This window comes from Coniosporium apollinis (assembly GCF_000281105.1).
Source record: "Coniosporium apollinis CBS 100218 chromosome Unknown supercont1.91, whole genome shotgun sequence".
NCBI lineage: Eukaryota > Fungi > Ascomycota > Dothideomycetes > Coniosporium > Coniosporium apollinis.
The window spans coordinates 17,075-32,510 of NW_006913353.1; the positions used below are offsets into that span (position 1 = coordinate 17,075).

Genomic DNA, 15,436 nt, shown 5'->3' on the forward strand with positions numbered 1-15,436 from the left:
GAGACGTTTCCTCGTCAGGCCCCTTGACGCAGGCCTGCGAAGCTGAATCTTAGGGTCGATTCAGGTCGGAGCATAATACTCAGCCAGAACACGCCGCATCATTTCATCCTCATGACGCCCATAAACTCATCTTTGCGCTTCTCGCCAATCGCTCTGACCATTTCTCCCATCGTCTCGACCTCGATAACTCCTGCGCCATGGGTGAGCTTCCACTCCTCTTCCTCTTCGTATCGAACCTGGAAGGCTTGCCACTTGAGCTGCTTCAGCTCTTGAACGTGTTGGCGGACGCTCCCGGCGGGCCCGGCGAATATCAGAATCCCAGGATAGCCTGGCTTGGAAACTCCTGAAACGCCAGGAAGTGGGGGCGCGAGAACCTGCTTGCGCTTCGACGTTGCGAGGAGGTGATGAAGCCAGACGATCGTGGTCAGCTTCTTGTCCACTGGCTCTTTGCTGGAGGGTCTCATTCGGCCGCCACTTGCATGATCTGCATTAGAGCCGATTATTCTCTTATCATTCTCTCCCACCGATGCTGCAAGTTCTTGAAACCCAGCAATGATAGCGTCGAGCGCCGGTTCTCCTAAGAGCAGCTCCTTCTCTATCCGGCGAATCTGCTCTCGAAGATCTTGTTTCTGAACGCCGGATGCGGAGATGACATCTGGCAACGCAGTTGACGGATAGCCTGGCGGAATGCGAAGCCGGAGATTGGCATGTGTATCTTTCTGGACGTACGTGACCTCTGAGCTTCTCGTATCGTACGTGACTTCCTCTGGATACATCGCTGCCAGAAGCGCGAGCTCGTCCTCTAGAGCAGATGAGTCCATGATACGAAGCCCTTCAGGCGCCTGGAACACCGCTCCAGGGCTTTGATCACACCATCGTTATGGGTTACTTGAATGCCTTCTGACTCGTGATAAAACCTCCCGAGGTCCTTATGCCGTGCAGCGGAGGAATGAGCTGACGTCGATATTGGAGGCCTTGGCGTAAATGATATCGATAATTGCCCGCCCAACCCAATGACGGAAAAAATAAACACTCGATCCAACCTCATCTCACGCCCTTTCCCCATGCCTTAGCTTCAAGCACAGACTACGTTGAAAATAGCTCGTGCAGCTAGCAGTCTGCTGTCAGGTTCTCCACATTTCGCTACCACTTTCGCCTCCGACAACCAAAGCGCGCCAGCAAACTCACAATGGAAGCGCTGCTCTCCCTCTCCTTCGACAACATCAGCTCCAAAGACAGTGGGAAGATCCGCAAGGGCCTACGGCAAATAGAGGGCCTGCTGGCAGAAATATGTCTCTCGAAGCCCGTACACTCCTCGTCGCCGAAGAAACATGGACGGCGCGCATCTGCCATATCAACATCGCATAGCCCGTCGAGTCCGAAGAAGTTGGGTGTGATGGTTGAGGACCTGGCATTTAGGGAGTTCTTTAGGTTGCAAGAGGGATTTGAGTGGAATGGTATGGGGACAACATCTGGGAGTTTACGGCAAGATGCCCAGGTGGATTGAACTGACAGTGGGCTCAAATCACAGTCGCGTTACGATTAGTACTATGTCTGGAGCGGTTGCTCGGCATGGGCAGTAGTAAGTAATCTCAGTCACACAACACTCCGAGATGGAACAGCAGCGGACTGACACCATAGCAGGCGGTCAGAACGACCTTCTCATCCTCTCAGCGCTCGACCTCTTACAAGGAATACTTCTTCTCCACCCGCCCTCGCGTTCCCTCTTCGGACGGGAGATCTACATGAACGTAAGCCACCCCGTCCGGAGGTCTCGCCGTTTGCATCACCGCATACCCTCAGACACACGATCCAAACGTCCACCACACACTTGCCTCACCGCACTGCTGATATCCTTGACAGCTCCTCCTCGACCTCCTCGACCCCTCCACAAACCCCCCCGCAATTCAATCCGCCGCCCTGCTAACCCTCGTAACCTCCCTACTCTCCCACCCAAGTAACACGCGCACCTTCGAAGCCATCGATGGCCTGCTCACCGTAACATCGCTCTTCAAATCGCGCAGCACATCCCAGTCTGTGAAGCTCAAGGTGCTGGAATTCCTGTACTTCTACCTGATGCCTGAGGCGGCGCCGTCAGGAGGGGAATTCGGCGGGACCAGTAGTAGTGCACCGAATACGGGCGTGCAGAGGAGTCCGAGTAAGAGGATGAGATCTGTGGGGGAGGGAGCTGGCGATGGGGATGGGGGTGGGGGTGGTGAGGATATGAGGACGACGGAGGAGAAGATGAGGTTGTTGGGGAAGTATTTGAGTAATGTTGGGGAGTTGGTGCAGGATTTGAGGGAGGGGGCTGCGTTTGGTGGTGTGGTGTGTTAAGCGCATTCCTTTCCAGGCAGTCTTTTGCTAGGTGTAGGGTTGAACTTTGTGTACAGCGTAGGCGTAACGGAACTGGGGATTGGATTGCTTGCTTGCATTCTTTTTTACTGCAAAACTAGAGAGGAAGATTGGAAGCGAAGAGAAGGGCTGAGGATGAAGTGTGGGTTGATACTCTGAGGGCTGACAGAGCTATTAATAGCTTAACCGAGCTGGGAAGAGCTGAGAAGGCTGAAGGGCTGTGGCTGGCTGTGGAAGATGATAACGAGCGTAGGAATTCAGCTCAACAAGAGCTGAGACTACCAGGACATCGGAGGCACCCAGATACCTGGGTTTAAAACTGAGAAGCTGCATATTATATAGACAGTGCAACTCACAGGCAAAACGATTCGTTCTGTAGTACCCAAATCATTCCTATAAGAATCGTACAGTGATCTCATCCCTCGCACTTGCAACTCATCGGCATAAGGACATCATGAGTAGAGTTATCAACAAGACTGAGGAATTCCTCCGTAAGCATTCAATGTCCCAAACTATGTACAGCAACTTATGTCGCTGCAGGGTCCAAGCACTTCACCGCTTCCGGAGAAAAGTCTCAGGTTCGCCAAAGTTTCTTCAATTGCCGTCCACAGATCTAGTATTCACTGCTGTTGTAGAAAACCATACTCGAGATGGCCATCACCAGAGCGCTTGACGAGCCAAACCTGTCGGGCAATATGGACAAGCAGCTTCGTTGGGACCCCACCAAGGGCGCGATGACAACCACGACAGCGTCAAAGGGGCCAGAAGGTGGCTTCACGCTTGACCACGTCTTTGAGAGGCAGTTCATCTCCGGGCTTGCCATATTCAAGATGGAAGGGTAAGTTGATACCACCGCAGCGGCTTTACTAATAGTATTCTCACATCCGACGCTCAGGGCGGATCCTCCTATCTCGATTCTGAATGACATCCTCTCACTCGCAAATCTTCCTGGAAACCTGGTTTGGATTCCCAAAGCGCTGCATACCAAGAAGAGCAACATCTTCGGTAAGATCCCTTCCCGAGTGCAGGATGCCGAGTGCTGATGAACACAACCAGGCCGAGCAGCAGGAGAGTTTGACAAGGAAACATGCAATTATCTCAATGCATGTCAGGCGTCCTTCAAGCAATCGCTGGACCAGTTCGACGCCAGTACCAAAGCGGGTATTGTGAAAGAAGTAGTCAAGGCCATGAAGGAAACTCACTGGTACACCGGTAAATGGGAAGATCTGATAGATGAGAGCTGGTTCTAGAGGTTAAGAGTGCATAGCGTGCCGGATGGTCAAGTCCACGTTCCGAAGTCCAGCATCTGTATGAGTTTTTTCTTAAACAGTAGACTATGCATGCATCTCGCCTAGTGAATGAAACCAATGGATGTCCAGTACAGTGATCTTACACTGCAGGCGTAGGTGCTGGCCAGCTGAATACCCCTTGGATCTAGCGGCATGGAACATCCCCAGGGGCGTAAGGTCTTGCGAGCCATGAGGGCCGTGGTGTCAGCGGGAAGCTGAATTATTGCTATCCGCATTCAGCGATCCTCGGTAAGGTATTCGCTACGCCATCTTCACGCTCCACAAGGCTAGCGGATTTGACCATGGAGCCACATCAGAGTAATCCGGGGCCGGAAGAGGGATCATGTGACATTCATGCGGTATCAACTGCTGAAATTCGGCATCCAACGTGTCTAACTCAGAAAGTTCGCAACCTGTCTCAGTGATGTGTACGGTAGAACGACCAGCTCCACGGCAAGTCCGGAGCTGCATATGTTTGCAAAGTTATCCAGGTCAACCACTCCTGAACCCGTCAACCCATACTTCTCCAGTGCCCGGTCAACTATCACATCAAGCGTGTTGTTTATTTTGGCAAATCGCAAGGCAGCCTCCCGCATGGTGAAGATCGATGCTCCTGCCGCCGCGGCGAGCTCCACGTGCATGTCTCGCATAGTGCTGAAGCCGGTGACCGAGAATTTGAAGTCCCTGAGGGCCTCCCTCTCATCGTGGGTCCAAGTGTGGCTGACGGTGAAAAAGATGACCTTCACGGAGACTGTGACACTCAAGGACTCTGTTTTTAAGGATGTGTCTAATGATTGACTGACGAGCACACCAGAATCCGCGCCGATGTTAATCCCGGCCACGTAGTAATCGCCATAAATCTCCTGGAAGGCTGCAAGGCCTCCGGTTTCCAGTGTCTGTAGAGCAGACGCTGAAAGCGCGGGAGTCTTCTGGAACGACAAGTGACCTCGCCGGACGCTGGCTCGCTGCGACGTCTTGTATGCCTGCACTATGTAAGTCCTGTGATGAACATATCTCTGTGATCCGCTCCGAACGTACATCCGAATTCTGCAGAAGACTTTTGTCGTACCGTCCAGACACGCTGGCATTTAAGAATGAGCAACCGACAGTGATACCCAAGCTGACGCTGAGATGTTCGGAATTGAAGCCGCTTGACGTCGATGTGGCTTCCATGAAGCTTCCTTGGAGGTCGTTTTTCTCAAAAACATATGCCGCTTCCTCCAGGCTCTTGCTATCGAACGGACTGGGCTTTAGGAAAGGGCCTTCGGGCGCTTTGACCAATGCTGATTTGAACGATGTGCCTGGCGCGATGTACCTCGCGCTCCATGGGAGATTGAGTTGAGTCCCGCCAGCAGCTTGCTTGCTGAGGGAGGCGCGAAACGGCCATTCCAAGTCTTTGATCTTATCGAGGCTTGCAGAATCCATGGTCGTGGTTCAGATTCCTTCCCCGATCGTTAGCTGTGGTATACCGCAGTAACGGGAAGAGTGCCTACGTAAGTCCGTATATGAAAGCAAGCGAGATCCACAGCGTATGTTCTGAATAACGACAATACTATTAGTAACGTTAGAGAAATGTGCCGGAGCGGGCACGCTGAGACCCAGTGCCATGCCTGAAGGCTGCATCTGGAGCTGAATGTCCTCAGCCCGGCGTACCCCCTCGTGTTGACCTCCGCTCTGAGGCGCGGCGCTTCCGCTGAAGCTTCCCCGACAACCTTGCTGGCTGGAAGATCACGGAGCTGGATGGCCGCATCTGCAATACTAAGTTCCACAGTCTGGATGCATCCTAGGAAGTTGGCGTCTTGATGGAGGGGATATTGACGCAAGCCCGATTCCAGCTGGGTCCAGCTTGTCGCAGAAACGGTAGCGACACCGACCAGTAAGCACCTAGCAAAGCGTCGCGGCTGTGTCAAGGCCCATTCCAGGCTCCGCACGGTTCCTTACAGCGAGTTCTGGTTTGGGTAGTATGGCGCTACTGCAGGTGCCATCCATCGAAAGCCAAGCCATCCCGTTCGAGCTGAATAGCACTCCGCATGTAGAATCAAGCAGCGCTTACATATTCCCTGCGGACGTGGCCATACCTCAACTGCGCCGGTCGAACGACCCGTCATCTTCGCTCCAAAGTCTTACTCATTCGACTGTCTATCCAGATGGAAATCTCAGCTGTTGGTGCGGCTGGCTGGAAGCGACGCCGTATGCGCGACTCGCGGGCAACAAGCTGCGCGGTAGCGCCACGTTCGGCTGGTTATGGAACTGGCTGAATCAAACCGGCCGATGGCTTGGAGCTTCTGTCTGTTGTGGATGCCTCATATGCGGGTAGGGAGGAAGGCGTCTCGACACAGAGCGAAGAGAAGCGAGAGTATGTGTCATGAGGCCATTTCAACAGACTCAGCTGTAGAGCTCAATAGTTGAATAGTTGGACGATCTTCCTCCCGAGCTGAGGCGAGACAGCCGATAGTTGATCACAACACGGCCATGTGTTTGACGGCGAGACCGCTGCATGCCGATATTGCGCTCAGCTATTCGTGTGGCTTGCTGAGAGTAGGGCCATACTGACGCTCCAGAAAAAGGCGAATGCATGAATTCCGCTCAGCTCCTGGGGCTTGCAGCTGAAACAGCCTAGCCAGAGAGTCTTCTGGATGACATGCCTCGTCTATAAACCATCAAAGCGCCCTCTGCAAATCACTCCCTACAGCCGATCTCGTCTTCCAAACAAGAGCCGGTGGCCAACCTTGCTTCAGGTTGCTAGATCAGTCAGCACAAAAGTCAACCATCATGTCGTCGCTCGCGCCTTTCAAGAACTCCATGAGACTTGGTATGTGTTCAGAGTTAAGAATCTACAAACGGATGCTACGGTGCTAACATGGCAACAGGCATGGGGTGAGAATCGCCGACCACCGAGTTTCTTAATTGCTCTGACAGGCGTAGTTTCAACTCATACACGCAAAACGTCTGCGTTGATGATGCTGTGATTATCACTTCGACAGTCACAATCGAGGAAAAGCAAAATGGCTCTCAGGTCGGTTGACCTTTATCTGCGCCGTGACGACCGGCCGCTAAACGAAGCAGAACGTGACATATGTCAGCGACTTCATAGACAAATTCAGTGATATCACGGACAGCATGAATATCTCCGGATCCGTGGAAATCAAATGTGAGTTGAGCTTGTCAGGTTTCTGTTCTGCTGGTTAACATCCAAATAGATGGGCCCATTGCTGGAGGGGGTAAAGGATCGTACCTCGATGTTGATGTAGGGAGCTCAAGTCCTTTGCTCCTACGCGCCGTTCTAACCTCGCCTATAGAAATTCAAAGAAAGCGATATAAACTTCATGATCAAAGTCGAGTAAGTGAACATTGTTCCAATGCTTGTGCGGAGGACGGATGCTGATATACCCAGTGTCGTTAACCAAACGATTGAGACGGACAAGCGTACCACAAAATTCAACAGAATACCGAATTCGAAACCTGCAAACTTCAACGCGGTCTACGGCGACTCCTTCATCTCAGGTAGGCCGGACAGTCTTCAAGTTGCTAGCAAGTTGCTGAAATACCTGCGCAGGTTGGCAGGAAGGCGGAGTCTTCCATGGGATCGTGTATGGCTCCTTGAGGCCACCGAGGAGCAGGAATATAATAACATCTTTTCAGGTCAATGAAGGTCTTGGATAAGTCGAAGCTGACCGAAATCAAAGCAGAGTAAGTCAACATGAAACGTTCAGGCTACTCCAACGCCGGGAGTCCAACTAAACGGATTCGTTAAAGTGCACACGTGGCCTTGGAAGTCGGTGCCGGCAGCGTGAAAGCCAACGCAGCCGTAGAATTGGCTAAGAGTAACCTCACGAAAAACACAGAGATTACCATCTGGGTTAACTGGTCTGGTGGTGGGCAGATCAAGAAAGGTATCTATGAACTCGGGTGGACAAGTTCGTTAGCAAGCTTTTAACAAATCTATAGAGGAGGAGCTGTGGACCATCGATAGTCTTACAGCCGTAAGGATCCAAGCAAACTGCAGCGCTAGAACAAGCACCTGACGACATGGTAGGCTGCCGCACGATTTCCAGCGCTCGTCGCGAAGACGCCTCAATATACGCAGTACGTGCCTCTCAACCCTCTCGATGATCAACGCTGAGAGTACACAGTGCTATTGTCACAAAATACACTGCATTGCGAAGCTTCCACGTGACCTTTGGAGATATAAGTCCGCTGTCGTACGAGAATGCTGCAGCTGTAGGTTCAGATTCTTGCCCCAGCACGAAAGGACTCGCAGCTTACTGGCACTAGTTCACCAACTTGTTGTTGGACAGGCAAGTGCAAATGACGGCATTTGCGAAGCAACTGCTGACCTACTCCCAGCTTCGTCGAATACCGGCAGCTTTTCAAGGAGCTAACCCGGGGTAAGTCCTCACTCCAGACCATTTGGTCAAGAGCTAACCCGAGAAAGTCTTGGAAGGCGTGTCTCATGAAAAGATCGAGTTTGTTCCCACCGACGCCGCTCGGCGTCTGCCGGACGCGTTTGAGGCATCGATGGAAGGCTTGCTAGAAGCCCGAAGCGACGCCTTTGCGCAGATGAACGCAATCAACACCTTGGTAAAACTGTTTTCTACGTCTTCATGCTTTAATCTTGGAGGCTGGGGATTTCGAACAAAACCTACCCTCGGATGCTTGGTTTCAAGTTACTTCCCTCGGCACCTCCCTTCCGCCTCCTATTCTTGAATTGGGCTTTATCTCCGCACTTGGCGTTGTGCTTACAAGACCAGGTCGATCAAATCGAGATGAATCCTGCGATCGTCAAAACATTCAACAAGAAGAACCCGGCCCCTTATGTGGATCCGGTCCACTGGAAACTCAGGATTCCGGTAAGAGTCCGCCTTTTGTGACAGCGAAGCGAGTTTGCTAACATCGCGGCTCCGTAGAAAACAAGGCCGGTCGCCACCTCTCAGTCCGTTGGGAAACCCAATCGATCCATCATTATCAGGCAAGCAGCCACAATGGCCAATTTTTGTCGGTGCGAGGCGTTGTCCACTGACACTCAACAGGGGCAAGCCGGTGCCTATTCTCCCACTTAAAGGAGGCTTAGAATTCTTTGCCCGCGGAGCAGACGGTGGCCTCTGGCACAAAGCAGTTGTGGCGGATCATGAGTCTGCGACCGAAGGTCCCGGAATGTGGAATTACCATGGCGACAGTATCCTCTTGAACAGTGCATGCGATCCCGCATGCGCCATTAGTGCTACCGAAGACAAGATTCAACTCGACGTCTTTGTGGTTGGGGCAGATTCTAAATTATACGAGAAGCACCAGGCCAACAACGACCAGTGGACATCTCTCAATCTCCTTGAACCCGCCAAGGACCTGTACTTTACCAGCGTAGCTGTACTGGACGGACAAGACCGTGGCGGCGATCGACTGGATCTCTGCGCAATCGGCGTCACTGGGAAGATGTACTGGGTGTCCCGCCAAGCAGGCAAATGGAGCATGATGCAGCAGCTGGGCGACGCCCGCTTTATCGGTACTCCGACAATGGTACTCAACCGCGGCAATGCTAGTCTCAACATCTTCGCCGTTACCACCGAGTACGACATGGCCTTCAACTTGCTTCCCTCCGGTACCGAGTCCTGGAGAACCTGGAGCGTGTTGCCCGCCACATGGGTCCGACCCGATACGTACTTCGCCGCGGTCTGGGCGCAAGCGGGTGGTGATTTCACAACCCAGCTAGACGTCTTCACTATCGGCAGTGGGGAGGGTTCGTTGTGGGAGTCACAATGCGTCAATGACCAATGGCGTGATGGGACGGGATCTCATTTGTCCCTCAACAAGAGCCAAGCACGATCTTCGATTGCAGCTATTTCGTTGGGCCCTGGACGCGAAGAGCTCTTCGTGGTCGCTGAAAAGGGCGCCTTGTATCAAAGCACTTGGAATCGCGATGCAGGAACCAGCTTTGAGAATAGCTGGAAGAAGATCGCTGATGGACCGTTTCGCTCAACGCCCGTCGTTGTAAAACCAGGCAACCATCTCGAAGCCTATGTGGTGGATGCGTCTGGTAAGCTGGTGCAGCTAGTCTTGACCGAGGATGGATGGGGTAGCGCCAATCGCGTGTGATCTGGACAGGGTTGTTGGTACATCCAGATGGTTTGGTCCCGTTCTGTCATAATGTATCGCTTTCTCTCATCATGAGGCCCCTATTAACAACAATATGACGCCTCAATCTCCGCTTGGTCGATCCCTATGTATGAGAACCACAAGTTCGTGGAAGTTTACACATATCCTTAGTCCTAGACTGAGGGACCTCCAAACGGCTCCGTGCAATGACACGCCTTCAGAGAACCGCTACCACTCGCCTTTGTCTGTATGTTACTCGAAACACACCTAGATAAATACTAATATAGATAAATATAGCTATATGAAAGATACATAAAAGTATTGAGTTGAGGTAAAAGCATTGCGCGTGCTCTACAGAATAACAAATCTTAGAGAGGGAGAAGATTTAAGCTTATTACTAAGGCGGCCGCATATTTTGCAACCAATAGTATGTATCATTAAACGGACACTCTTCTCTTCGTACCTAAATTTAGCTACTACACTTGAAATCAATCTCCCATCGCCCTCCAACAACATTTGCGAACTCAACCCTTCCGCCTGGATTGCTATCAACATCTACAACAGTGTCATCACAAGCTCCACCCAAATCTCTTAGGACCATAGTCCCAGCGCACTCTGAATGCTCAATGCTCAGTCTGCCTTTCGTACTCTTGGGGGTTTCGAACACCATTTTGAAGGTTCCATTGTCCTGTTTCTCGTATCGATTCTCGAAGAGCCCTAGCCCTGTCGAAAACCCTGCATGCACCGATTGTAAGTCCCCGAGCTGAGGCTTGATTTGCCAAGTTGCCCCTCCCGGGCCCTCAAGCACGATTCCGGCAACATTGAACGTTAGCGTCGAGGTAGGACCAGTGGACCAGCCGTGAGCGTGGCTGATGCGGACATCATTCGGGTAAGGGGCGTAATGTAGGGCGCCAGAAAACTCGTATCCTTCAATGAAACTTGAGTTGGTCATATACGGGCCATCGAGCATGTAACCCCATTGAAGCCGCATAAGCTCAAGTGCACGCGTAGCGTTCCCAGCGGCAAAGTGCGTTTGTAATTCGAAGCCACTGATAAAAGGTGAAACGGCGGTGCCGGCTTCAGGAGCAGGAGCGCCGTAAGGACCCCAGCGTCTTTGTAGGTTGGCCGAGATTCGGGCAACTTTCTCTGGGGAATCGGTCAGGTTGGCGACTACAGCCCAGGAATTGCCATCCTGAGGGTGTAAACTTGACGTCTCGTTGTCGTTATAGAAACCCGCAGTCTCATTCCAGAGAAGGGCATTAGCGCTGCTCTTTAAAGTTTCTGCCACTTCGGTGTAGAGTTCAGTGACACCGCTGTCATTCAGCGCGCGTGAGAGGATAAGACCTTGCTGGAGAGTGTGATAGAGGATGCTGTTAGCCTCGATGTTGTGCGCGCCCATACCAAAGCGAAGCCAATCTGCCGATAGAGTGACATTCATAAGGCCGGAATCGTCGATTTGACTAATAGAGTAGTCCATTGCTGTTTTCCATTGACTCCAGATATTGGAAAGGTACTCGATGTCGTTCTAGTAGGGGTTAGCTCATTGCTGACAGTCCGAACGCATTTCATATACTAACCGCATACAAATAATAATTGGCTACGCCAATCAAGGTGTACAAGTGGTATGTCTCTGAATAAGAATCAGGGAAAAACCCAACACCAGCGTACGGGAGCTGGCCAGTAGTCCCATTCTGAAGCGCGAAGAGCGAGTCGAGCGAATTCCGGACAGAGATCAAATCGTTAGTCGACACAACGATGCCAGGTACGGCAATGGCCATATCTCCAGCCTAAGAAGATCAGCCGGACAAGTATGGCTTCATAAGAAAAGAAGATTGCTGTACCCAGACAAGACGGTCGCGCCTCGCGCCATCGACGAGTACGCTAGTGCCGTTTGAAATAGTCGTGTTGCTGAACCAGTACGCAGAAATCTCGTCGGAATTGCCTATAAGTAGCCAAGGCAACGAATTGCCATACACAGGGCTGATAGTGCAGAGCTGATTGGTGTATGCGCCTAACGTAGATCAGCCTGGCACTTCGATTTCGATCAGGTTGTTCGACCGTCCGTCGGCCCGTCCGCCGAAGTTTAAGCGCGCTCAAACTTCGGCGGACGGGCCGACGGACGGGCCGACGGACGGTCGAACACCCTGATTTCGATGTCTCCTCACACCCAACGTACCAGCATACCAGATCCGGTTTACAAGCTCATCTGCGCCCAACTGTAAGCTTATCGCATTCTGTATAATAACATGCATCGTTGCTACCGTACCATCGGAATGGAAAAATCCAGTGTAATTTCTCAACGCGTCTTCCGAGTAATGTGGCATAGGCGTGAAATGGGTCGTGACTTGCGTGACCTCAAGTGTCTCTGTTGAGTTCTTAATCAAACTGAGGTACCTAAACCCTCCTCTTTCATATTCTCGAGGCACGGTATAAACACCCGGCCCCGAGGGTCGGAACCATAATGGCGAGTCGAACTGACTGAACGAGCCGCCATCGCTACCAATGCCGGATATCCAGAGAGAACTTTCAGCAAAGGTGATTCCGATATACTGATCGTCGTCTACCTCACCAATCGTCAAGGAGACAACGCCTCCTATCTCCTTGCCGTAGTCGAACGTGACGGCCGAAATTCCCTGGAAAGTAGCAGATCCAAGATCATCGCCAACAAGACTCTCGGCGCCTACAACGCTGCCGTCGACGTTGTATACGGAGATCGGATGGAGTGTACGAGATGAGGGAGCTAGTATGTACTGCTCATACTGGACCGCTAAGGCTTGAGCAGCAAAGCTGGCCACAGAAAAATTGATGAGAACCGCTGCGAGCTTCATGTTTGGAGAAGTGTTGAGGAATGCCTTCGTGATACCTGCTCGAATGCTCGCTATTATATACTAATATACAACTTGGTACGGTGTCGAATCAATCGGTCGACATCAGCCCGACGCTGAGGAGTCCCTGCTGCAAGCTACAAGGATGGTGCTGGGCGCCCCTTACTGACACTTTCGGAGGACCTGGCCGTGCCTTGAGCAGGATAATCCTAGCTTCCCCGCATTGTACTCCGCGTGGAGTATCGACCGAGGCCGGGTGAAAAGAGTCCGGTAATGATTCAGTATGGGGATCGGCACGCGGACAGGTACACGAACATGGAAGAGGGAAGGGTCAGGCTGGCAGTAGAGCACCGAAGAGTCTCCCGAGAAAGGGATACGGGAATAGTATTAGCAACATCTACCAAAGCGCCTCAGGTCCTCGCCTGTGGCATCTCATCCTTACACCTTTGTCCTTCATCCGGCCTGCCTGCACGGTGCGCTCTCGCTGCAGCCTGATTCTTCTGGTCCACAGCAGCCGTCTGGTACATTCAGGTCCCTCTGGCCCAAGGGCTCTTCATCCGGCCAATTCAAGTGTCCATTACCGTTGGCGGTTCCTAATACTACTGAGGCATAGCACTTACGTTGGTCTTCCGCTTGCCTATCCACCTCATCGAGTTTCTCGCTATGGGAAAGGTCTTAATCCTCTTACCGAGAAGAAACGCCCTTTTCGCCACTTGGTAACTGTATCCTCAAGTCCTTAACGCTCAGCTCTGCGGCCGATACTGGCCCATGACCGTTCACCACGGTCCATAGATCCCATGAGAACGAAGTTTGGTGACTTGGGACTGCTATTGCCTAATTTGGACATGGATGGGGAGCATCGAAGGCGATGATCATCGGTGGTGTAGTCGTTAAGCAAGCTCTTGATGAAGAGCCCGTCTCCGGCGCACACACACCCATGAGGCTTTTTGTTTCCTATCATGGCGCCACAGAACCTCGTTGATACATAAAAGTTCTCAACCCCCCCTCTCAAGGGGCATGTATAGATACGATGTACATGCCAGGTCTGAGCTCCACATCCATTCCCTCCGCAGTTCCTTTAGCTATCCCGTTCCGAGAGATCTCCGCCCGGCTCGTTTCATCGGGTAATCGCAACGTCGCTACCGTACTTGTTGGAATCCTCAGCCCCAGGCTGTACCCTTGATCTTCTCGGCGCTCAAGCCTGACTTCAATCTTACCATAAGGGCAATCAACCGTGCCCTCCACGAACCCAAACTCGGACCGATACGGTGGCGCAATGCTGAAGGTCTTGTAGGCATTGCTAAGAGGCTTCACCCCAAGAACTGCTGCATAGAACCACTCATAAATGCTCCCAAGCATGTCATGAGACTTGCTTCGGCAATCATCCTGCCAAAATTCCAACAGCGTCGTCTCTCCTCGCCTTAGGAAGCGCATGTACGACGGATGTTCTTCCTGTCGCGCCATCGCGAGCACGATGTCCGGACGGCCGACGTCGTCGAGCGTGTTGAAGAGGTAGCGCAAACCAATTTCACCGGACCTGATGCGGCAGTCGGCCACGTCGTCGAGAAACGCGGATTCCACGGCTCGGCGGTGCTCTGTGGGGACAAGGCCGAATTGAAGCGCAACCGCTTGGCTGATGGCCTGGAGATCTCGCTCGGGATAATTATCAAGAGACGTGTAGTAGGCATAAGGCCTCCCGGGATCATCTGTAACGAGTAGGTGGCGGTTGTAGACGTCGTAGATACGCGTCGCCCACTGCTTGAACTGCTCGGCCTCGTCCCAGAGTGATAGCTCGCGCGCCATCATCTCCAGACATTGAAGACAGCGATAGTAGACTGCCGTCTCGATGTTGGCCTGCAAATTGCCGAATGCGATGTCCCGCCCCCAATCGCCGAGCCCGTGCTCGATTAGCCCACCCTTACGTTCCTTCGTGCGGATGTACTCCATGTAGCGGATTGCGGGACGGTACACCTTTGATATCACATGCGTAGAACCATAGTAGCGCAGCAGAATGTCGGGCAGGAAACAGATGGCGCAGCCCCACGTGATGGTATCGTGGAGTGGGCCGCACATGTAGCGGATCTCCGGCGCCATCGTTGGGACCAAGCCGCTCGACTCCTGCGCCTCAATGATGTCGTCTAGAATCTTGGTGTATAACGCCTCTACGTCGCGAATGTACTGCGTTGCGGGTGCTAGCAGGTGTGTGACTTCCAGCCAGCCGAACTTCTCGATCTGCGGGCAGTCGGTATGGTAGCTGAAGAGGTTGCTGGCAAAACTCCAATACAGGGCTTTGAGAAGCGCGTTCACATCCTCTTTGTCCGTTTCCATGGTTCCGAGTCTTCGTGACGCCGACGATACGTGCTGTCCTACCGCGGAGTGTATCACTGGACGTCCCTGGCCAGGCTCCAAAGCAACTCCTTCGACTTGAATGTACCGCGCGCAGGTGAAGCTGAAATCCGGTGACCATTCCTCAGGCTTCCCATCGCCACGGAGGTAGATTGTCGAATACACACCCGTTTCAAATTCTTTGAACAACGGATCTGGCATCAGGATCGTGCCATCTTCGTAGGTTGTCTCACCGTATCTGACAGTGATCTCAGATCCGGCAGCTCCCTCTACAACGATTTTCACCATCGTAGATGCGTTTTGCCCGAGGTCGAAACAGACGACACCAGGTCGGGCCGTCCGCGTAGACACAGGTTGAAAGGTTTCATGAAGTACAACCGGCGGCTGGCTCTGATATCGTAATTGGCCTCTGGGACCGGTAAGCGCCTTTGCCGATGACCAGCCACCATCGTCGAAGCCTGGAGCATCCCACCCCACCGGATAGAGGCGCCTGTCGTAAGTCTCGGATGCGTAAATGTTTGCGAGGGTAGTTGC

The 15,436-nt window shown here is 52.5% G+C and overlaps 7 protein-coding genes across 7 annotated transcripts; 3 read left to right on the forward strand and 4 right to left on the reverse strand.

Moving 5' to 3' along the window:
- Positions 1–98: 98 nt before the first annotated feature.
- Positions 99–821, reverse strand: W97_09206 (uncharacterized protein; the record flags this gene model as incomplete). Its single annotated transcript, XM_007787068.1, has 1 exon — positions 99–821. One exon carries the CDS (start codon positions 819–821, stop codon positions 99–101), a length of 723 nt encoding a protein of 240 aa, XP_007785258.1.
- Positions 822–1,189: 368 nt separating this feature from the next.
- Positions 1,190–2,334, forward strand: W97_09207 (uncharacterized protein; the record flags this gene model as incomplete). Its single annotated transcript, XM_007787069.1, has 4 exons — positions 1,190–1,457; positions 1,532–1,582; positions 1,645–1,751; positions 1,864–2,334. The coding sequence occupies 4 exons, from the start codon at positions 1,190–1,192 to the stop codon at positions 2,332–2,334; spliced, it is 897 nt and encodes a 298-aa protein (XP_007785259.1).
- A 668-nt stretch (positions 2,335–3,002) lies between these two features.
- W97_09208 (uncharacterized protein) lies at positions 3,003–3,602 on the forward strand (the record flags this gene model as incomplete). The annotated part of the gene is made up of 3 exons (XM_007787070.1): positions 3,003–3,190; positions 3,248–3,357; positions 3,409–3,602. The coding sequence occupies 3 exons, from the start codon at positions 3,003–3,005 to the stop codon at positions 3,600–3,602; spliced, it is 492 nt and encodes a 163-aa protein (XP_007785260.1).
- A 431-nt stretch (positions 3,603–4,033) lies between these two features.
- Positions 4,034–5,066, reverse strand: W97_09209 (uncharacterized protein; the record flags this gene model as incomplete). The annotated part of the gene is made up of 2 exons (XM_007787071.1): positions 4,034–4,624; positions 4,680–5,066. 2 exons carry the CDS (start codon positions 5,064–5,066, stop codon positions 4,034–4,036), a joined length of 978 nt encoding a protein of 325 aa, XP_007785261.1.
- A 1,347-nt stretch (positions 5,067–6,413) lies between these two features.
- On the forward strand, positions 6,414–9,731 carry W97_09210 (uncharacterized protein; the record flags this gene model as incomplete). The annotated part of the gene is made up of 19 exons (XM_007787072.1): positions 6,414–6,453; positions 6,512–6,518; positions 6,567–6,657; positions 6,708–6,792; positions 6,842–6,888; positions 6,941–6,981; positions 7,036–7,145; positions 7,198–7,231; positions 7,284–7,331; positions 7,398–7,534; positions 7,590–7,624; positions 7,678–7,727; positions 7,775–7,862; positions 7,917–7,930; positions 7,989–8,029; positions 8,077–8,222; positions 8,393–8,491; positions 8,549–8,574; positions 8,672–9,731. 19 exons carry the CDS (start codon positions 6,414–6,416, stop codon positions 9,729–9,731), a joined length of 2,199 nt encoding a protein of 732 aa, XP_007785262.1.
- A 469-nt stretch (positions 9,732–10,200) lies between these two features.
- W97_09211 (uncharacterized protein) lies at positions 10,201–12,559 on the reverse strand (the record flags this gene model as incomplete). Its single annotated transcript, XM_007787073.1, has 5 exons — positions 10,201–11,256; positions 11,309–11,518; positions 11,573–11,742; positions 11,908–11,937; positions 11,998–12,559. 5 exons carry the CDS (start codon positions 12,557–12,559, stop codon positions 10,201–10,203), a joined length of 2,028 nt encoding a protein of 675 aa, XP_007785263.1.
- A 1,005-nt stretch (positions 12,560–13,564) lies between these two features.
- On the reverse strand, positions 13,565–15,286 carry W97_09212 (uncharacterized protein; the record flags this gene model as incomplete). Its single annotated transcript, XM_007787074.1, has 1 exon — positions 13,565–15,286. A coding segment is annotated over one exon (1,722 nt), but the record flags the coding sequence as incomplete, so codon positions are not given.
- Between the last annotated feature and the right edge of the window lie 150 nt (positions 15,287–15,436).